The 23739-nt window shown below is 34.7% G+C and overlaps 1 protein-coding gene across 1 annotated transcript; it reads right to left on the bottom strand.

Moving 5' to 3' along the window:
* Positions 1 to 12087: 12087 nt before the first annotated feature.
* On the bottom strand, positions 12088 to 17346 carry LOC132603549 (peptidyl-tRNA hydrolase, mitochondrial-like). Its single transcript, XM_060316679.1, has 8 exons — positions 16915 to 17346; positions 14762 to 14846; positions 13876 to 13943; positions 13738 to 13788; positions 13592 to 13665; positions 12586 to 12644; positions 12438 to 12514; positions 12088 to 12356 (listed from the first exon to the last, which is right to left on the bottom strand). The coding sequence occupies exons 1-8, from the start codon at positions 17164 to 17166 to the stop codon at positions 12249 to 12251; spliced, it is 774 nt and encodes a 257-aa protein (XP_060172662.1). The 5' UTR covers positions 17167 to 17346; the 3' UTR covers positions 12088 to 12248.
* Between the last annotated feature and the right edge of the window lie 6393 nt (positions 17347 to 23739).

Below are 23739 nucleotides of genomic sequence, written 5' to 3' on the forward strand. Positions count from 1 at the left end.
CTAATGAATACATTCCTGCCTCTTTTTTGTTGCAGCTGAGTGGTAGCAATGGTACACAGTGTGGTATTGTCCTTTATTTTTAAAATCGAAGTTGTTTTGCCTATTCCTCTATATCTCTGTTTCGAAAGGCCAGGTAACTCAATGATATTTGGTCTTAAGTGTCTCCTTGTGTTTGATTGTGGTAATGTTGAGGATTATTTGGGGTTGGTCTAACCTTCCCCCAGTGCCAGCCGTATCTGGGGTTCGTTCAAACCCCTTGAATCTTGTGCGACATTGGAAATAAGGATGGTGACAACCACCCTAATCCCATTCCAAAATACTCAACCCACACATCACAAAAATGCACTACAGATGAAATTTTATGTTAGGACAGTTTGGACATTTTCATTATTTCAATACATGTATACCTTCTATGATGTATGTATTTTTATAGGATCTAGTCTAACCGAATTCTTTTTTCCTCTTACTCTTTGCACGGCCATTTGGGCCAAGGATACAACCTCCCTATAGGGCCAAAGGCCCAATAAGACAATTCTTTCATACCTTTATCGAGTCCGAGGAAGGGAAGCTAATATGTATATTTACGAAGGCCCAATCATGGGTGAAAATGATAAGAAGGCCCGGCCATGGGTAAAAATGATCAAGGGGTTTGGTACACCCCAATTATTTTATTTACTATGCTTTTTAATTATATGTGTTGTATCTGTAAAAAATTCACATTATATTGGAACCTAATGGTTAGACTTAGTCGTTTTAGGCAAACGGTACCTAAGTCATGTAGTTGACCTTAAGCCCTATTGCAAGTTTTCAAAAAAAAAAAAAAGAACCCGAGTTTCATTTACTAGTTCAACAAGGTTTAAAAGGCTGGTCAAAAATGGATTTCCTGAACAAATTAAGGCTTTTCAAGAAAGAAGTATTCATTCTTAGCATGGTATCGATTTTAAACTGTGCATGCCTATTATTTTAAACATAGGAAAAATGTATCTTTTTACAACCAGTTGTCAAATGAAAATCTTTTTACAACCAGTTGTCAAATGAAAATCTTTTTTGAACAAATCATGATCATAGTTTTTAAAATGCTGCATATTTCTTGGATAAGTTGATGGTCGTATTTGGACTAAAGCCACATGCAGAAAAAATAAAGTTTGGGGCCAATCCCACTTAAATTGACCAAGACACGAGTAAAGATTTTAGCCCAGTCCCTATTCCCCTTTTTTCCCGGAAATAAAACAAACAGGACACGTATCTTTTGCTAGATCTTTGCATGATTTTCAAACCAAACTCAATTTCCTTTTTATAGTCATAAGTTAATAACCTAGAAAGATTGTTTATTTCAATATGCCTTCTCATATAATTGTAGACTAATCTCATGCTTTTATCGGCCCATGCCAAACCCAAAAACTGGATTCTTTTCAAAATCAAAGTGATGAAGGTTTTTCTTTAATAAAATATAGAGGGGGGAGGGGGGGGGGGGGGGGGTTCCGTTCGTAATCATAGAATAATAAGTAACGCATTTTGATGTGTATATGATTGACCCGAACCAAGTGTGGATTAAGACATGAACTGGAAATATATATATTCATATGTACACTTTTTACTAAAACAAGATAACTCTTTTTTACCAAAAAAAAAAAAAAACTATCTATCCTCATATATAAGAGGAAATACATTCATATGGATATTATAAATCCAATCTAAAATAAGCCCATATATAAGGGAACTACACTCAATTCTTCTGGAAAAACTTGATATGCAACAAAGGGACAAATTTTATAAGTACGAAAATTTTACACTAAATAAACAGTTCGTGCAAATACCCACACATTGGAATTCGAAGGTCAACCGTATAGTACAGATCCTTAATACTAGGGTGTCTAACACCTTTCCTAGGGGATCACTAGAACCCTTACCTAGAACTTTGGATTAAGAAGGTTTTTTCACGGTGTATGAATAAACCCTTCAAAACTGGTTTTCCTAATTTAGTAAAAATTAGGTGGTGACTCTTTAAAACAAAGTCCAAAATAGCACCAACGAGTTCGAAGTAAATTTTTCGAGCACTAACCCCGCCCGCGAAAATGCGAACTGTTACAGTAGACATACCTCAAATCCCTTTAAAAGCTAGCAAATGTATTCATCCAAGTTCAACAATCGTTCTACAATGATTATTAATGATAAAGTTCAGAACTAAATCAAATTCTAAGAGTTCCTACCCTTATTGAAAAACTAGGGATTTTTCGTGCCCAACACGTCTTTTTAATCCCCTATGAATCACCCATGGATTATTATTGTTTATGATAGCCTACACTAGTATAAATCCTCTAATACCTTCAAGAAATTTCCCAAAGTCTCCTTCAACTTCTCTTTCTGTGGTTTTCAAGAATATAAGGTTTGGAGAGATGAACTAGGGTCAATTTGATGTGATATTGGTGTAGCAATGATGAGAATTGATAAAGAACTTAGCTAGATGTTTTGAAGTATTTTTAGGGTTGTTTCCTCTCAAAAAGTCGGCCAAAACGAAGTCTGGGATGTGAAAAAATGACATAAAATCGTCCAAGGGTCATATTTATATGCCTGGACATTTTGGACCTCACACCTTTTTTATCGAGGCCTATGGAGAGCTCCTACCTCGCTTTAAGCCACGCTCAGCGAACTCTCCTGTCCATTTCACACTTAGTCAAAATTTTCAATTTTCGACTGTGTCGATAGCGTTCAGTAAAATGGGCATAACTCCTAGAACATAGCTCTGTTTGAGCTTTATAATATATTTCTGGAAAGGTATTTCTAAGGGCTGCAACTTTCATGATTTAAGTTTTCTCAAATTCCCAACATATTTCACGTACACAGGTTGGAAGTCAGGTCTATTGAAAACTTAGTCGATTCTATCGAATCTTACGCACCCTACCACTCGAATTGATATTAAATCAACTACTTCTACTCAAACTCATCTTGATGGTACTTCATATGTCTAAAATCTTACACTGATACTTCCTCGACACGTTCACGCCTAATCCAAACTAACGGAGTGTTACACATCAGTCAGCTTTTCTAGTGACGTGGTAGCTCTTTTATCATGTGCAATATCGTTTTTTCTAGCAACAACTAAGCACCTCGTCTTGCATCAGGAAAAGGTGAAGGTGTCCTGGTACATAAAAGATTAGCTAAAAGTTAATAAATGATCTGAAAAAATTGAACAACTACTATATTTTACCATAACTTCTAAAGTTGTGCCAACAATTAAAAAAGTTATCCTACAAAAGGTAGAGCCTAAGCAGCTAATCAGAAGAGTACCCACACACTTAGTTGCTAAAAGACCTCTATTTGAACCAACAAAATTGTTAACACATAGCCAAGTTGATTTATGTCCTTAATTATGCCTGAAAGGCTGAAACCATCATATAAAGATCTTATTACTCGTTATTTTCTTTTCAACTGAAAGGAAAAGAGGGTTGTTAAGTTGAGGAACATCATTTTCCATTTATGGAATATTTCTAACCAACTCCTATTTATAACATCAAATATAGAAGAAATTGAGATTTTTTTTTTCTGACAACTATTACAGTTGCTAGAACAACTGCTGAAGTTGTCCTAACAACTATGAAGTTGTTCCAGCAACTGCAATAATTGTTGGGGACCTGCTATATCGAAATTGAACGAGTAAGATTTTATTTTTAATAAAATTTAGTTGGTGCTAAAGTTTGGACCAGAACACAACATCTTCTTTTTATGATCACTTGAAAGAAATATTGAAACTCCACAACAAGAACACAATTGAAGAGTTCTGAAAAACTGAAATCACAACAATTGGGAGCACCCTAAACTGAAAACCACAACTATAATTGTTGTAAATATTTGGAAAAATTAAAAATTGCAGCCAACAACAGTAAAAGAAGTATTGGGAGATAGAAAATTTTGTCGGACAATAGCAAAATCAAAATTTGTAGTCTTTATCTTCTTCTTCATTATACCCTAGTTCTAACATTTTGAAGAAAAAAAAGAGAATTTACATGCTATTGCAACAAGATGACAATCTTGAAATTGAAACTTTTGAATCCAAAATCACAGACACGAATAGAGAGAGGAGAAGAATGAGAGAGTTTTTTAGGATACAGGAGAGGACAAGGAAGAGATGTGGTATGGACAAAGTTTCCTCAAAGTTGTGAATATTATAATTTGAACTTATTCTTCCTAATTAGTGTTTAAGTGGGAGAAAGAAAAAAGAAAACTAAAATGAGACCCACTTGTCCTTTCTTTTTAGACAAACTTACAGGAATAACTACCTTAAAGGTGGAACTTACCAACCGTAACTACCATTTCAAATTTACAGCTCGTAGCTAACATTAAAGCAAAATACGTGTGAAATCGCGTGTATTTGAAGGTCTTCAAATACACGCAGAAGCTGTATAGAACGTGTATCTTAGAAACAAATCCCTGAATATTAGTCATTAATCATGGATTAAATAAGGAAGACGTAGTAAAATATTTTACAATCTGTTCCAGCAATTTAGATTCCCATTAACAACACGTTTCTCCTTCTCTCTTTCCTTCTTCAACCTACGTAACGTAGATTCAAATTTCAAAATCTTTCAAAATAGAGGAAACACAAAAACAGAGCTTATGGTCATTCAACGGGTAATTAAAAAAAAATCATTTATAAAATCAAATACACTTAACAAATAGTTGAATTTGAGTTTTTGTTTATTGCAATCCATTTGTTGTATCGTAATGTAGTTTTTTGTACTAATCGTCGAATTGCAGTGAGTGAAGGTTGTTTTGTATTTGCTTTTCATTTTATTTTTTTATTTTGCCATTGTTAGTTGTTTTTTGAATAGTGATTTTGTATCTATTTTGTGTATTTTAGCCAGTGATTTGTTCGTATGTATGTGTATGTGTATGTGTATGTGTATGTGTATGTGTATTAGAAGCAGTGATGAACTACGAATCAAATAAACATACATTCAAATTCGTGTATGTGTATTTGAAGCAGTGATCAACTGTGTATTTTTTCGTAGGTATGTGTATGTGTATTTGTTCAAATATGTGTATTTTAGCCAGTGATTTGTTCGTATGTGTGTTAGAACCAGTGATGAACTACGAATCAAATACACATACATTCAAATTCGTGTATGTGTATTTGAAGCAGTGATGAACTGTGTATTTGTTCGTATGTATATGTATGTGTATTTGTTCAAATATGTGTATGTGTAGTTGTTCGTATGTATGTGCATGTGTATTAGAAGTAGTGATGAACTGCGAATCAAATACACATATATTCAAATTCGTGTATGCATAAGTTTTTTGTCAAAATGTATGAATTTATTTGAATATATGTGTCTATTTGATTGTCAGTATTTGTATTTAATTTTATGTGCTGATTTTCTCCATTGTTAGTTGTTTTAGAGTAATGATTCCGTATATTATTTGATAATAAATTTTAGGTTTTAATCAATCACATTGGATTCAGTTGTTCGAAAATGTCCACTGTATCATCATTGATTAGACACTCTGGTATTTGGAATGATGAGAATTGTTATGCGAATTTCAAAATTGATGTTGTGGCATTAGGTCTACTATCTTCCGGTTGAAAATCCTGGGAATTCGGTTTCCATTTTTTACGGCTAAATCTGAGTCTACATCGGAGTAGCACTAATATAGCCATGCTTGCATAGCAAAAGGAAAACCCGAAGACAGTAATACTGTTTCGGTTTGTCCATCTTATGGTGAATACTTTTAATCAAATCATCAAAGGCTTCTTTTCCCCATCTATAGTCTTTGTACCGTCCACTCTCTACCAAGTCAAAATGAAGTCTTGGAATGACGACGTTTCTCTTTTCACTGGAAAGGATGTAGGTATGAATGAAATACAACAACGCAATCTTTAAAGCATCTTCAACTGCATCATCATAGACACCCCAATTCTGATCAATGAAGCACTCATTTAAAGTCATCTTTTTCACACTTTTATTGGAACCACCAAAATATTTTTCCAAAAGTTTGTTTTTACCCTCATTAAAAACAATTTCTTCACCGTAACACTTTAACCCAGAGATTAATGCAAAATCAAAAAGAGTGAATGTCAATTTGGTTCCATTAATGTCAATAACAAAATCATTGGTAGTACTTTTCTTCAACTCTCTGACCATGAAACACCTGAACATCTATCCTTGAACTTCACAATGTAGCATCTGGAGGTATTTTGCAAATATAGTTTCGGAAAATAGTTGTTGTTGTCCATCGGTAAGCTTGTCCTCCAGATCTTCCTTAATTTTATGGTTCATGTATGAAGCATAGCGTATTGGATGAATGGGAGAAAATTTAAACAGGAATTTGCAGGCCTGAAGAAAGGCATATAATGCCAAAAATGAGAATCAAATATATAATTATTCAATATATATATATATATATATATATATATATATATATATATATATATATATGTTTGAATGTGTGTGTATTTGCTTCTCGGTTCATCAGTTGTTCAATACACAATTTTCTTCAAATACTCCACATATGTGTTCAAATACATGATTCAGTAATAGATCAAACAATTAAAATACATATAACTCAGACATTCAAATATATGATTCTTAGTTCATAATTTGTTCAAATACACAATTAGCTGCAACATACACATACAAATGTGTTCAAATAGATAATTCAATAGTGTTCCAAACAATTAAAATTCATATAACTCGAATATTCAAATACATGATTATCAGTTCATCACTTGTTCAAATATACATTTATACATGTGTTCAAATACATGATTCATTGAAGGTTCAAACTCCTAGAAATTGAACATCAACAATAACAATATATATAACTCAAACAAATACATGAGATTAAAAATACACATACGTAGAAATACATGATTTTCAGTTAATGAACTGTTCAAATCAACAAATACATTCAAATACACTTATACACATGATCCATCAATGGTTCAAACTACCATATATTTAACAGAAATTGAACGACATTTTAAATACACATACATTTAAATACACATACATTTAAATACATATATACATATATTCAAAATACCTGCTTCATCGCTGGTAATTGCTCTTCTTCTGCTTCTGCCTCTATGACTTGTTTCCCCTTGCTAACCGAAACAAACATCAGTAGTTTTTCTCCTCTTCATGACTGTAGCAATATCTATTTTCTTTGAAGATTTTGCAATTGCTATATTTTGAAGTCTTTAAGGATCATGAATATTCTTCAAACGCCTTTCAGCAGCCATTCTTTCGGCAGAAGTTGTAACAACATCATGTTGTTGTTGAGAAATCCCAAATCAAAAGAAGGAAAATTTATATTTTGAACAGTAAAGGGTATACCTCGAGTAACCCTATTTGATGGTGTTTCGTCTGCCATTAATGGATGTTTTTTAGATTATTCTTCAAAAACCTAATAATTGAAAGTTGAATTCGCTTGAAAATAGTTGAAAAGATGAAGTTATTATAAACAAAATACACTAATAGAAGGAAAAACTTGCTCAAATACAACATCCCCAAAATTTTACGATAATGATTTGTAGATGTGAAATCGTGAAGGAATGTAATGGAGAAAAAAACAGTAAGTATTAATGAATAAGGAGAGAGAATTTGAGTTGAATAATGAAGTAACCGTTAAAAGTGGGATATGGGGATATGAGGCGTATATTACGTGTGTATTTGTATCAGTAACTATAAGTTACTGGTATAGCTATGTATGGTAAATTAGAAAAGTAATTTAGCTACTAATTATAATTAAATTAAAGGGTAGCTATTATTAATAATGAGGTCCTAAAAGAAGCTACAACCAGTAAAAAATATTCTTTTTAATGGAAGACTTGAATGCCTTCTGAGCTCATTTTTCCTGGTATCAGAGCTAAAAAAATTTAGGGATCTATAAGAGTTTGAAATATTTTAAAGGCAAAAAAATTTTCTTGAAAGATTTGAAAACACGTCTTCATCAAATTCTTTTTTAACCATGCATTCCTGCATTTAAAGGAAAAAAACTACTACATGTGGTAGTGAAGATGAATGCTTTTCTCCAAACTGCATATTTGTGGGAGGTCACTGAGTCAGAAGGAAAGCTACTTAAGTTATCTAAGGATCTAACAGTTGCGCTACTCCAGATCTTCAAATTTGAGAATAGAAGAGAGCCAAGACTCTGACTTATTTGCATGCTTCTGTATCAGAAGTAACTTTTGTGGAGATTATGACTTTCTCTACTGCTAAAGAAATATGAGAGAAATTGAAGACATAATATGAACGATCAGAAAAGACCCGAACGAAGAAGATTATCAATTTGAAGAGACAATTGGAAAACTTGAGAATGGAAGAGACCGAGAGTGTAAAGCAATAATTAGACAGGTTGATGAAACTTGTGTATCAAATCCAAATATTGGGAAAGAGTATTCAGGAAGAAAGAATTGTTGAGGAAGTCCTGGTAAGTTTACATGAAATTATAAATCGAAAATCTCTTCTCTTAAAGATTCTAGAGATATTGCTAAGTTGACCTTTGCGAAATTGATTAGTGCTCTTAAGGCACAAGTATAAAGAAGAACGATGAAATCACATAACGAATATTGTTTTGAGCTAGTTTCGCAAGCCAAGACTATGATCGACTCAAATTCCTCGAAGAAAGGCAAAAAATTAAATGAGAAAGCCAAAGGCTACAGGAAAAAAGATATAGCTCAACCTTTTTGCAGTCATTGCAAGAGAGATAACCACAATGAAAGTGATTGTTGATATTTTCGTATCATAATATCCCATTAGTTATGTCCTGACATGACATGAGTTTTTTAAAAAATTATTCCCTATTACGCATAAGTTAGGTTGCCAAAGGCAAAAATTAAAGACCAACCTATTTTAAGGGACAAAAATTAAAGATCAGCCTATTTTAAGGGGAAAAGGTGCAACTTTATGTTGTTATTTTGTTTTGAAACAGGTTATTTTGTAAGGAAAAGGACACTGTGTGTCCACTCAGCCAAACTAATCCCACATTTAACCACTGTTTGGGCTTAATTCCACTAGGTGTCCGTTCGTCCCAAAATAATGCCAAAAAATGGTCGGTCGACCCAAAATAATGCCAAGGCTGACCGACCCAACAGCCCAGGCGCTTAAAAAAAAAGACTTTTTGTGGCGACTAAGTCGCCGCCACAAAAAGTCGCCACTAAAGGGCTGCTACAGCATATATACATATGTTGGAATTATATATACACTTTATATACAAGAATTATATATTTTATATACATATGCTGGAATTAATCATACATTTATTTTACATAAATTATACGTTAATTATACATTTATTATACACATATTATGCAATAATGATATGACACTTTTTTTTACATATACAATAGTGATACATATTATATACCACAATGATACTGTTTCTATTATACATTTTTTTATACGTATGATACACTTTCTATACAAGACTGATACAGTTTATATACACATGCTGGAATTATATATACACTTTATATACAAAAAATGATACATATTATATACATAAATGATATAATTTTTTATTTTATACAGGGCAGTTGCATTGTGCTGATACACATTATATACACAAATGATACATATTATATACAAAAATGATACATACCTTAGTAATTCATATTTTATACACAAATGACACATTATATATAAAAATCGCCTCAAACATTTTTGTGTATGAGTTTTTATTTGAAAATTGTCTTATTTAAGTTTTGGCTAATGGATGAGATTAGTTTAGTAGGTATAATTTGGGTTTAGAAGAATTATAGCTAGCGGGTGGAATTAGTTTCACCCCACCGGCCAATTATGTCCTTTCCCCTATTTTGTAATGGGCGGGTCAGATTCTGTTAGCAATAGTTACCAAATTCATCTACTCGGACCAAAGGTGCACTACTTTAGGGAACCATTAGGAGTGTAGGAAAATTTTTACAATGGTAGAGGTGCAAGTATGACATGGTGTGTGAGGGAATTTTTAATTGATATATTAATTTAATGTGGAACCCACCACTTTTTGCTTCCTCTCTCTTCCTTTCTCATCCGTCTTAGCTCTCCTCTTTCCTTTGTCTTTTTTTTTTCCTTTTGCTTACGTCTTCACTCTCCTTTCTCTCTCCTCTTTACTTTTTTTTTTTTCTCATTTTTTGTTTTCATCAATTTTAAAACTATTTCTATTTTACACATTAGTTAACAAAATTTAGATATTCTCAATTTCATTATCTAGTTTTTCAATTTTATCTTTTTTTTTCTTTTGCTTACGTCTTCACTCTCCTTTCTCTCTCCTCTTTACTTTTTTTTTTCTCATTTTTTGTTTTCATCAATTTTAAAACTATTTCTATTTTACACATTAGCAAACAAAATTTAGATATTCTCAATTTCCCATTGTAAAATTTTTCGGTGTAGTGCTCCAGTATATATCTAAAGGACTATTTTGATTCTACATCCACATAAAGGAATATTTTGGGCCTTTTCTCATTTTCTTTCAGTGGAGATTTTGAATAGCTTACTCTCACTTCATTAAACACAAAGGCTTGGGTAAGATTTATATGGCTTTTTTTTTTTTTTTTTTTGGGGTTCGTTCTGAAATGTACGATTTGATAAATTGAGATCCGCAGGCACATAAGAAATGCAATTTCTGTTTGACCAAGTAGCCAAATACCAAGTATTTCACATTACGTTTCCGAAAAGAATTGAAATGTTAAATTTATGTCTTCTCATACACAAGTCTAAGTTCATTGTAGGGCAGCTCGTACGTGAGTGTCAAAATACTCCGATCGGATGTTCCACAACTGCCCTCGGTGAAGATTGGACCTTACAACAAATTAATGTGAGTTTAAACTTACAGTGGCAAAGGGAACCACACACCCCCCTTCCCCCCCCCCCCCCCCCCCCTCCACCACAACCCAAAAAAAAAGAAGTAGAAAACCCTATCAAAAAGTCATTACCAAAAATGTTTTAACATAATTTTATGGTCTCATATTAAAATGATTTCAGTTAACCAATGTACTATATTTCTGTACCCTGACAAGCAATGATTCTCGAGAAAAGGACCAAAATCATCCGTAATGTTTGGGTTTGGATCAAAATCATACATATTCTTTCACATGGTGCACTAATAGTACATTATGTTTGCATAAGTGGTGCACTTTTAGTCACAATCCCAAATAAATTTAACGGAAAAGAACAAAAATGCCCCTGAACTTTTAGAAAAGGTATAAAAATACCCTTTATTCATCTATTTTGCTAAAACTACCCCTCAATTCAACTTTTTGAGAATTTATTCCCCTTGACTAACGGACAACACTAATTTTAAAAAAAAAAAAAAAAATTAAATTGCACATGACATTTTATTACTGAAAAATTGATTTATTCTTTTAAAAAGAAATCTGAAAAATCGTTATTTGTAGAATAAGGAAAAATAATTTTTCAACATCCATTTCTTTAAAAAAACAAATGTAGTAAGCCTTTTATATATATATATAAAAAAAAAAAACAGAATTGAATTTTCATTAAAACATGTGGAATTTTTTTAAGTTTGGAAAAAAAAATTTAACGGGTGGAAACCCCATTTGTTTTTTAGAAAATTCAATTTTTAAATCTGAAAAACTGATTGTTTTTTTAAGTAAAATGTGCAAAACTAATACTCCATAATTTTCTTCTAGATTTAAAAAAAGATAGTTTTCTGATTTTTTTTAAACACAGTTTTTCCATAAAAAAATTAATTTTTTCAGATTTTTATAAAAATCCAATTTTTCACATTTTGAAAAGAAAAAAAATTAATGTTGTCCGTTAGTCAAGGTTTTACTCGTTAAAAAAAAGTTTTCCAAATTTAAAAAAATTCCAAGGTTTCAGATTTATTTTTAAAAGAATAAATCAATTTTTCAGTAATAAAATGTCATGTGCAATTTATTTTTATTTTTTTTTAAAAAAAATTAGTGTTGTCCGTTAGTCAAGGGGAATAAATTCTCAAAAAGTTGAATTGAGGGGTAGTTTTAGCAAAATAGATGAATAAAAGGTATTTTTATACCTTTTCTAAAAGTTCAGGGGCATTTTTGTTCTTTTCCGTTAAATGTATTTGGGATTGTGACTAAAAGTGCACCACTTATGCAAACATAATGTACTATTAGTGCACCATGTGAAAGAATATGTATAATTTTGATCCAAACCCAAACATTATGGATGATTTTGGTCCTTTTCTCAATGATTCTCACACCGTTCTCCCGTAATAAATCACCAAAATCTGAAAAAGTGAAGTCCCTAATCCTAAACTGTCAAGGATTTGGCACTATTCACAAATGTGGCACTCTTGTCGAAGCCCTCGAGCACTAAAATTCTCACTGCTTCCAAACCATCTTGTAATGTGAAGTCCAACTGCAAAAAAAAAAAAAAAAGCAACACCAATATGGGATTGTACTCTTGAAATTCACTCAAATCATAAAGAAAAGCAAGTACCTTTTCACGTTCTTGTCGATTAAATGTGCGAAGAACAAAACTTGCCGGATCCATTTTCCCTGGAGGCCTCCCAATGCCTAAAGAATATCTCGAGTTTTAAAACTAAAAATAACATACAGAAATGATACGTAAAGAACTGAGGCAATACCTATTCGTAAACGTGGAAAATCACGGTTCCCTTTAAGATGATTCATAATGCTCCTCATCCTTTACAACATAAGGTAGGACATTACTCATGTTAGTATCCATGAAACAGAGTGCAGAAATATATCTAAGCTAAGAATTTGAATATTGCGCAAATTCTTCAGATCACCAATGTTTTCCTATTTCTTTTTGGGTTCATGGTGCTTACTCTAAATCTGCTCAAATAGGCAGATAGAGTCATAATAGTATGGCCTCCATCTTTTTATTTATTTACTTTATTCCAGGCTCGGGAGGAAAATTCACATATATAAAGCCTCATAATCCAAGTATCACAAGATGCCCCACCATGACGTTACTTTACAGATTTAAAGCACCTTACAGTAGGAGACCAGAACTGCCAGCCCCAAGGCTTTCTAGTGGTAAGAGTGCAATGCATGATGTGTTAGGCTCAAGTAACAGATTTGAACTATGCACCACTAGCTTTGGGGAATTTCATGTTTATCAATTAACAGAATAAATCATACGTTAAATTCTCACTTAGAGCCAGGAGAAAAGGAGACAATTATGAGTCCAGCACATAGTGATCATTTGCATGTGAAGATTAAGTTAAATTTCTGTCCACTAAAATCCCCCAAAACCGCCCCCCCCCCCCCCCCCCCCCACAGTAAAAGCGTAAAACAATGAGAAATTGAGGATAAAAGCAAAAAAAAAGGAAACCCAACTATTTGGTCAGTAGACCAGCTTGGCTTGTGAAACTAAGCAAATTGATGAATCCATCATTACATCTTCTTCACACTTTGATCATCAACCACAAGCAGTTTATGAGAAGGAGAGAACTATAAATTGCTAGGTATCCATCAATTATCTTCCTTCAAAACTTTCAATCAACATAATTCAAGCATCAAATATCGAAGCAAATAGCAAAACTAAAATCTGGAATAGACTTCAGAATATTATTAGCACGTGATGAAAGCTCTAGCTAAAGGGAACTATTTAACAATAAAGATTACCCATTGTGTCCTCCATGACCACCTTTTGGTAATAACCGCAACTTTGCAAAAGGCAAATCTAAGTCGTCAAAAACCTGCAATTATAAAGCTTTACTTAGAAGTGTTATTACAAAAATAAGTTTTATGCTCAACTGTCAATAGCTTACCACAAGAACTTGCTTCAGTGGAATCTTATAATAAGAAACGATTGCTCCAACCTGTGAAACAGTGTAAAATATCAGTTTCATGCTACTTGGTGGATGGAAGTTACAAGAGATAAGTCATGCCAAGATGAGCGAACTTACAGACTCACCACTTGCATTCATGAATGTTTGAGGCTTAGCAAGCATAACTGGAACATCTCCAATGAAACCTAGATAGCAAAAAAAAAAAAAAAAAAAAAAAACCCAAAGAACATGAAAGAGATAACTAAAAACAACTTTGAACAACTGAGTTATTATCAAACTTGTTCCTTCTTTCGAGGTCCAGATTTGAAAAAGCTTTGTTCAAATAATCTTCCCTATAAACATAACATGTTAATGCAGATCACCAGAAAAGAGCCAAATATCAACATTAATGGTATAATGTCTACATGAAAAAGAAAATTTTGACGCAACAAGGCAAACCCCACTAGCTTCAATAATTACCTAAGTTAAATGGAGTAACCCATAAGGGCGTGAGTAAATTCTTTTGCTTATTTAGTGCATACTGAAGAATGTAGAGGAAGCACCTACATAATTGTCACAACCGTTCAAAAACGAGTACATCAAAGCAAACAAATGACCCATGTAACAAAGGTTATCTTCAACAAACGGATTGTTTTTATTAATACTATTTTGATGACCCAGAAACATGAGTGGCATTGAAACTTGGTGGAAAATAGCCTCCCCTACCCTTCTCTACTTATATACCAGACTTTCGTCTATGGCAGGGTTTGAACCCATGACGTGAGCCTCACCCACATATCACGGGCTGTGTTCTTACCACTAGACCAATGTGTGTTACTAAAATTGGGCAATATTAGAATGTAAGTGAAGGGATAAGGATTATTGTGATGCTGCGTACAAAATACTTTGTAACGTTAGACAAGATCATGATGTAACTGTATATATCAGGAAACAACTATCAAACCAAAACAGAAGATAGAAGGGGAACTCTGAAATTCCAGCATAAACAAGGAAAATAAAGTACCTTTCCCAAATTGAGCTTTGAAGGAAACACTGCCCATGGATATTCCTTCAGCATCAGCTATTGTATCTATCATCTCAAAACCCACCTGCCAAATCAAATATTCGAGTTATTACAGATATATAAATCATTACTCACACCAAGTTGTTACAGCTTGTTTGGACTGTCACCTATTGTATTGTATTGTTAGTTTAAATACAATGTTTGTTTGATTGTTATTCAAATTTCACTGTATCGTATCAGTTAAATACATCGTTATATAAGGAAAGTCCCATTTTGTGTAACAACCAATTTGGTGTGATCGCGTCATTACCCATTTATTTTCTCATTTTATCTAATAATCCTATTTTATGTTTACCATACATTTTTATAGTAGCTCTACCGCGTACCCTATTTTTCTTGTAGATTTATGCTTTAAATTGTTGATGTGTAACATTATATAACCAACAGAAAACGATACAATCTATCCAACGTTGTATTCATCAAAACAATATAGTACAATAAAAACCAATACTCCCTCTACCCCAATTTATGTGGTTCGAATTTTGGGAGTCAAATTCTTAATGGGCAAAGGGTCAAATTTACCCTCCAAGTATGGCTTATAGTTTACATTTGCCCTCCGTCAAAGTTTGGGATCAAATTTGCCCTCCCCATTAGGAAACTTGGTATATTTGCTCTTTTATGGATAGAAGTGTGACTTGGACTCCACAACACAAAAAAATTAGCCACGTAGACTCCCAAACCCAATTATTTTAACCCATGGCTCGTGACCCGTTTACTCATCATATAAAATAATACAACCCTAGTCCCTTTTATTTTAGAAAAGATAGGGAACGAAAGAGAGTATGTATATTCCATTTTCCCTAAGTCTCCTATAGATCTTATGTATATTCCATTTTCTCAAGCTTACTTGATTGTAATGGAAGCTCTTAATATTGTTACTTGATTTCTTTGTGTTGACTGTTGTAATTAGTTTTCAGTTTACTAACTGTTTGCTTGCAGGGGTTAATTGATGCAATTAAGACCAATTTTACAGAACCAAAGTATAGGTATAGTGCTCGACATATAGAGCACAATTGGTTGAAGAGATGGGGTGGTTCCGAAGAACTGAAGAAAAAGATGTGGCATTGTACATGGATGTATTTACTGAGTTCTCTCTTTCGTTTCCTCTCTTTTCTAAAATAAAAGAGACTAGGGTTGTATTATTTTATATGATGGGTAAACGGGTCACGGGCCATGAGTTAAAATAATTGGGTTTGGGAGCCTAGATGGAGCCTACGTGGCTAATTTTTTTGTATTGTGGAGTCCAAGTCACACTTCCATCCATAAAATGGCAAATATACCAAGTATCCTAACGGGAAGGGCAACTTTGATCCCAAATCTTGACGGAGGGCAAATTTAAACTATAAACCATACTTGGAGGGTAAATTTGACCCATTGCCCAATTCTTAATTCTGACCGTGAATTCGGATCATAGAATCTTTGATTCTTTCAAATAAAATTTAAAAAATTATCAACTATCTTATCCTTTGATTTATGTTATTATCTGTTGCTTTCCTTTTAGTCGAGGGTCTATCGAAACAATCTCTCTACCTCCCAAGGTAGGGGTAAGAATTGCGTACGCTCTACCCTCCCTGGACCCCCACTTGTGGGATTACCCAGCCTAAAAAAATCGCGGTCAAAGAAAAACTAATTTGACTCTCGAAATCCGAAAGGTGCCTAATAAATTAGAACGGAGGGAGTACAATATAGTACGATACATTCATAAACACTAGGTGATTTCTTCTCATGTGTCTAATTACACTAGGCGGAGCTAGGTAGGCTTTAGGGCGTTCATCCGAATACCGCGGTAAAAAGTTACATTGCATATACAAGGTCAATTTTTTTTTTAATGTGAATATAGTGAATGTTCATCCCATCGCGTATTTACTTCTTCATATTTTTAAACCCCTAGGTCAAAATTCTGGCTCCGCCACTGGTTGGTGAGAGATAGCTAGCAGGTATCCCGCCGAATTAGTTGAGGTGCGCGCAAGATGGTCCGGACACCACGATTAACAAAAAAAGCAAATACTATATAATAGGATATACATTATGAAACAATAAGTAACAACCATGCAAAGAGAGGGTAATTAAAGAAAAAAGGAAGAGAATCGCACGTTGTGACGAGTGGCAGCGTATCGTTTCCCAGGGTTACCAAGCCCAACAATTAGCCACGGCTTCTCCGTTGACGCTGGAGATGCTGACGTGGACATTGAACAACAGGATAATATTTGGTATAAAGAGCCGCCGATCGGTGCCCTCCGATATGAGGATGAAATTAGGGTTTTATCAAAGAGGCGGCGGCCGTGGCGGTAGAAGACCGTCGCCGATGATGATACAGTGCTAGAAATTGCACATGCTAGTCTCATTGTTTCTGCTTTTTTAGATGTTTGTTGTTAAGAGAGAGGTGCTAGGAAACCGAATTTAGAAGGGAAGCTCATATGGAATTTTGCAACTCTACGGTGGCCGATGACGTCGTTGGTGTACCCAAAGAAAAGGGAAAAAGAAGACTCCGGGTGTGTTTGGTACAAAGGAAAATGTTTTCCCGTAAAAATAAGTGTACTTCTTACTTTTTTTTTTTTTTTTTTTGGTTCATTACTTGAGCAATAAAATATTATTCTAAAAATATTTATATATAATTTGGACAAATAATAAGAAAAGTGATAGTGGGGGTAGGCTATGGAGTGGTGGGGATGGAGGCTACAGGACGAGGTAAAGATGATGTGCTGTGGAGGTAGGCTTGTTCATCGGTCGGACCGGATCAGGTTTAGCATATTTCGAATTGAAATTTTGGTTTTTGAATTTTGCAAAATGTAATCCGAATCTGATCCAAATACATTCGGATTGGATTGGATTTTTTGAGTTCGGTTTCTGATAAATCGATTTGGATAGTTTAGATTTTCGGCTCGGCTTATAAGTTGAAATGCTTCTTCTTCTTCTTACAAAATGAACAACCAAATAAAATATTCATACCAAATTGCCTTAACTTATAGTTTTTGTTGCTAGAACAATCATACAAATAAAGTATTCATTCAAGTAACTTAGTTGATGTGCAATGAGTAGGGTATATTTGACTTATTAGATTGGACATATAGGTAATGCGCTAATATCTAATGGATAGTTGGGTAGGCTAAACATAAGGTATAAGAAATTCGATTTTCGGATATCCAAAAATCCGAAGTCCCAAATTGGATATCCGATCCGAAATCCAATGTAGAATTTGAAATATCAAAACATAACTCCAAAATGTTCGGATTTCGGTTCAAAATATAAGTCCAAAAGTTCCAAATTCGATATCCAATCCAAAATTTCAAAGCTTAAATCCAAAATTGTTACACCTTGGAAATTTCGTGTCATTTGCATTATGAGTGAACTAACGCAAGCCTAAAGTGGACATGAAGCCCTTTTAAGGTTAAGAAGGATATTTGATAATTTTAAGTGTGTACTTTAAGGTTTCGGAGTTAAATGAATCGATAAAAGTAAGTTCGTTGAAGAAATTGGAGTTTGAGCTATGTTTTGGGAAGATTTCGTATCAATTGAGTTATACATTGCTTAAAACTGCCTTGAGAAGGAGCTATAGGGCCCCTTGGATGGCTAATGAAGTTTTATACAAGTGTCAAGAAGGTTTCATAAGGATTGGAGGTCAAACGAATCGAAAAAAACGAGTTTTCGCGAAAATCAGAGTTTGCGGCAGCAAACTGGCCGCAAACTCACCAAATTTGCAGCCTTCACTGCCCAACCTCCTCTCTTGAGGTGAGGCCACATATCTAATATGCTGAGCCGCATCTCCACCGCAAATTGATGCGGGGGAGGGAGGCGGGGGCGACTTTGCAACTTTTAAATCCCAAAAGATCTCATTTTCATATCAACCTCCCACATTTATTTCCCCACATTTCTAGAGAGTTCTTGAAGGTTCCATAACATTTCAAACCTTTCCATATCATCAAGAGAGAAGATCAACATCAAAACCTCAAAGATAATCCATGGAAAGTGATTGATCTTGTTTCTCTTCAAGGTGGTGATGAACTTGATATTGGAAAGAGTTGAATAAGGTGAAGTTCTTCCATTATAAGGTATGTTTTTCCTATTATTTACCTGGTTAAGTCGATTTAAAGGACTAGAAAGTTTTGGAAAGGAAAGAATCATAGAAGAGAAGTTATAAAGTGTTGAAGTGAAGATGACTATGAGGTGAACTTGAAAGGAGAGGTTGGATAGATTTGAGATTAAATTGAATATAATTTCTTGATTATGGTATTGTGGATGTTATTATTGTTGGTTGGGAGTTGTTTTGTAATTTGGTGGAAGTCGATAAAATAGGGGAAGTGCTGCCAAATTTCGCTAGCTCGTTAATTACACTAATTTGAACTTAAGAATGTATTCAAGACTTAACCTTAGTATGAATCCTCTTGAATGTAGATTTGCGAGCTTAGGAGAAGAACGTTAAGTAGTTAAGGAGACGTAAAGGTATGTGAAGGCTATCCTTTTCCTTCTTTTGACATGTCTTTAATGTAAGTTAAACATAATAAAAGTCCTAAGCTTGATTATATTCATGATAACCGAGAACGTCCTTGATTCTTATTCACTCCTTGATAGTAGAGCTTGTAAGCATAATGAAGAGTCATTTTGTACGTCTTTTGTATTCCAGATAAGTTGCTAGTATGTTCCAGGATGATGTCACGACCCGACTAGGGGGCCATGACGGGTACCCAGAGCTGACTATCGAGCACCACTCATTAGACTATTCATCATACTCTACCTGAACATATATAAACCCCAAAACTGTACATAAACGGCTACAAAAATGATATACAAAAATGTACACTGACATCATCATGGGACATAATTTACCCACACGTACGTACCTACGAGCCTCTACTAGAGTACTAAACATAAGGACGGGACAGGATCTCGTCGTGCCCAAATATGTACACAAAATAATGTATCAAAATAGCACCTCCGGAATAATGGAGTGCTCCTGAAAACCTGCTGATCGGCTCCTATGAATCTGGGACACCTCTCTGTCTACCTGTGGGCATAAACACAACGTCTAAAAATAAAGGACGTCAGTACGAACATTGTAATGAGTATGTAAGGCATAAACAACAATAATACATCGATAAAATAAGGAGTCATCAAGTAAGGAAAAACCTGTAACTGACTGTCACTTAAGACTGAATAATGCATGCTAACTTATTTCATAAACATCATCATATCTTGTATGCATATATAAGCTGCCCGACCATGTAGGTACGGTGTGATCATCATTAGCCCGCGTCCAGGCCTCCCGCGTCTGGGGTAAACATCTCATTACGCCCACTAGTGGTGCCTGCCTATGCCACCTGGACATGGTGTGTACGTTGCCCGCCTTAGCGGTGTCTGCCCTGCCATATAGGCACGGTGTAATATCATCATATACTTGTCATGAATCATGCATAAAAACTCAAATACAATCATATCTCTATCGGGGTGACGTAAGGTCGTGAACCCCCGATTCCATTATGGAGTATTCATAACCATTCTACCTCACCTTGAAGGAACTAGCATTATAAGGTGAGTGTAACACAATGAACAACATCAAAGAAGCATAATTAGGATCATTAGCTTTGTAGAAACATCATATCATGGGCTTTAGAATCTTTAGACTTAAACTCATTATCATCATTATCATACTCGTAACATATCTCTTTTCTTTATCTCATGTGACGCTCTTTATAATCATAGACTCATAATTTCCGGAATGTAAGAAAGTCATGGAAAAATAGGAGGATTCATGCCATAAGAGTCATGCCTTAGGAAGAAGGGACTAGCCTTACATACCTTTTTGTTTAGCTACTTTATCACTTGAACGTTCCCCTCCAATATTCACGTGTCTACCTTCAAGAGAGTTTGTACTAATATTAGATAATCGATAACACAAATATTCTTGAACTAAAGCTAGAGAAAATTGGGCAGCATCTCCTTTTTTATACAACTTTCTCCATATCGTATAAAAACTCCCAAACGTCACTAATAACATTTATCATATCATAATCAACAATATTCATCAACCACACATTATTCAATTCTCCTACTTCTATTTCAAGGGCCTCCGTAACCATGGTCATAATACAACATTACCTTCGTCCTCATATAATGATTCTTCCATACTCTTAATATCATTTATAACATAACTATACTCGTAACATATAAAGAATCATGATTCATCCTAAGCTACTACTCAACAATGTCACTATTCTCATATTTGTAACCCATTTTCTATTTCCCTCCATAATCCAAGTCTTTCAACCCCTTAATAGTCTAAATGACATGATTTGATCATAAAACATACCTTTGATTGAGTGGGAATGAGTTTTGGATAGAAATACTCCACTTGAAGAAATCCCTAGCTTCAACTTCCAAGAGATTCTTGACTTCAAACAACCCTAGAGAGCTCCCTTACACTTGATTTCCTTGGTTTGATGAAGTTGATCTTTGATTTGCCTTGAATTGGTATTGATGAAATATGTAGAACCCTCTAGAAGTATTGATAGAAGTAGAGAAGTGGAAAGAATGAGAAAATGAAAGTGGGAACACATTTATATACTTGAAATTTTCTCAGCCCGTCGGGTGTTATACAGACACTTATACGGTCCGTATAACATTGTATGGTCCGTATAAGTGACCGTGGTTCACCATCATGGAAAACATCCTTCCTGTTGGGTTATACAGACCCCTTATACGGACCGTATAAAGTTATACAGACCGTATAAGTGGTCGTATAACTCCACTTTCCCGAAATTAATTTCGTCGCTTCGTTTGGTCTCCAATCCTTATAGAACCTTCTAACACTTGTTTAACAATTTATTAGCAATATAAGGAGCATTATATCTTCTTATTAAGACATTATTAAATCACCATTAGCTCGGTACTTTACTAAACTCTTCCGAACACAACATATACTTCGCCTTTCTTGACGAACTTCCTTCTCTTGCGTCAAACGTCTTTGAAATCTTAATTAGAACCATTAAATACTACTTCTTACTTGTAGAAACATCATGTACTTCTTTTCCTGCATTAGTTTACTTACTGTACAACGACATGAAATTTTCCGAGGTGTAACATTCTTCCCCCCTTTAAAAACATTCATCCTCGAATGTTAAGTTTTCAGGAATTCTACAAAAATTTCGCCAGAGTTTCCCCTGTAATATAGCAATACCATCCTGTCACAACAGCCCACAATAACATTGCCTCATAGGGCTACAACACAATAGCAATAAATTATGGCCACACACGACTAAAAGCATGAAAAGAAAACATACATACCTCATAATGCTAATGTCTCATCTTGAATCTCTTCCGGGGGTAGAAATAAGTGTGGGTACTTGGACTTCATGTTTTCTTCTGCTTCCCAAGTCATTTCTTCTCGGTTATTATTTCTCCATAAAACCTTGACTGAAGCTACTTCTTTGTTTCTAAGTCTCCGTACTTGCCTATCTAGTATAACAATGGATACCTCTTCATAAGCTAACTTTTCCGTCAGTTGAACATCATCAATCGGCATGATTCTAGTTGGATCCCCAACAAATTTACGGAGCATTGATACATGAAAAACTGGATGGACTGCTTCAAGTTCCGGGGGTAAATCCAGTTCATATGCTACTTGGCCTATCTTGCGGACAATTTTATAAGGTCCAATGTACCGAGGACTTAGTTTTCCCTTCTTATCAAACCTCATCACGCCTTTCATCGGTGATACCTTTAGGAATACTCAATCATCAACTTAGAATTCTAAGTCTCGCCATTGATTGTCCGCATAAGATTTCTGGCGACTTTGGGTTGTCTCTAATCGATCTCGGATAACCTTGACCTTTTCCACCACTTGTTGAATCAATTCTGGACCTATTAATTGTGTATCCCCGACTTCGAACCACCCAATTGGGGATCTACACTTTCTTCCATATAGAGCTTCATACAGGGCCATTTGAATACTGGAATGATAGCTATTGTTGTATGCAAACTCGATAAATGGTAAATGTTCATCCCAATTGCCTCCGAAATCTAGCGCACATCCCCGTAACATATCCTCCAAGGTCTAAATAGTGCGTTCAGCTTGCCCATCCGTTTGGGGATGAAATGTTGTGCTAAGCCTTACCTGAGTACCCAAACCTTCTTGGAAAAACTTCCAGAATTTGGCTGTAAATTGCGCTCCTCTATCTGTGATAATAGACATCGGGACACCTTGGAGTCGCACTATCTCCTTAAGGTATAACCTCGCATAATCTTCTGCTGAATATGTGGTTCTGACTGGAAGAAAATGAGCTGATTTCGTGAGTCTGTCCACAATCACCCATATGGAGTCACACTTGCTTCGGGAATGAGGTAGCCCTACAATGAAATCCATGTTGATCACTTCCCACTTCCAGGTTGGAATCTCCATAGCTTGCAATAATCCTTCGGGCTTTTAATGCTCGATTTTCACTTATTGGCAATTTGGACTTTGAGTTACAAATTCTGCTATGTCCTTCCTCATTCCATCCCACCAATACATTAACTTGAGATCGTGGTAAATTTTTGTCGCTCCTGGATGAATAGAATACCGAGAATAATGAGCTTCTTCCAGAATTCGACGACGTAATTCCGCAACATCCGGAACACATAGCCTGTCTTGGTATCTAAGAAATCCATCTATAGAAATTTCAAATGGAGACTTCTCTTTCTCATGAAATGTATCTCTATAGCGGCTCAACTGAGGATCTTCAAATTGACGCTCTTTCACCTCCATGTCCAAGGATGAAACAGTTGGATTATTAATATCAATTCCTGCACTGCCTGAATCAATTAGACGAACTCCTAGGCTGGCTAGCTGGTGGAGCTCATGAATTAATTCTTTCTTCTCCAGAGGAGCCTCATACAAGTTGCCTATTGATTTGCGGCTAAGTGCATCAGCTACTACATTCACCTTT

This window comes from Lycium barbarum, chromosome 7 (genome assembly GCF_019175385.1).
Source record: "Lycium barbarum isolate Lr01 chromosome 7, ASM1917538v2, whole genome shotgun sequence".
NCBI classification, from domain to species: domain Eukaryota; kingdom Viridiplantae; phylum Streptophyta; class Magnoliopsida; order Solanales; family Solanaceae; genus Lycium; species Lycium barbarum.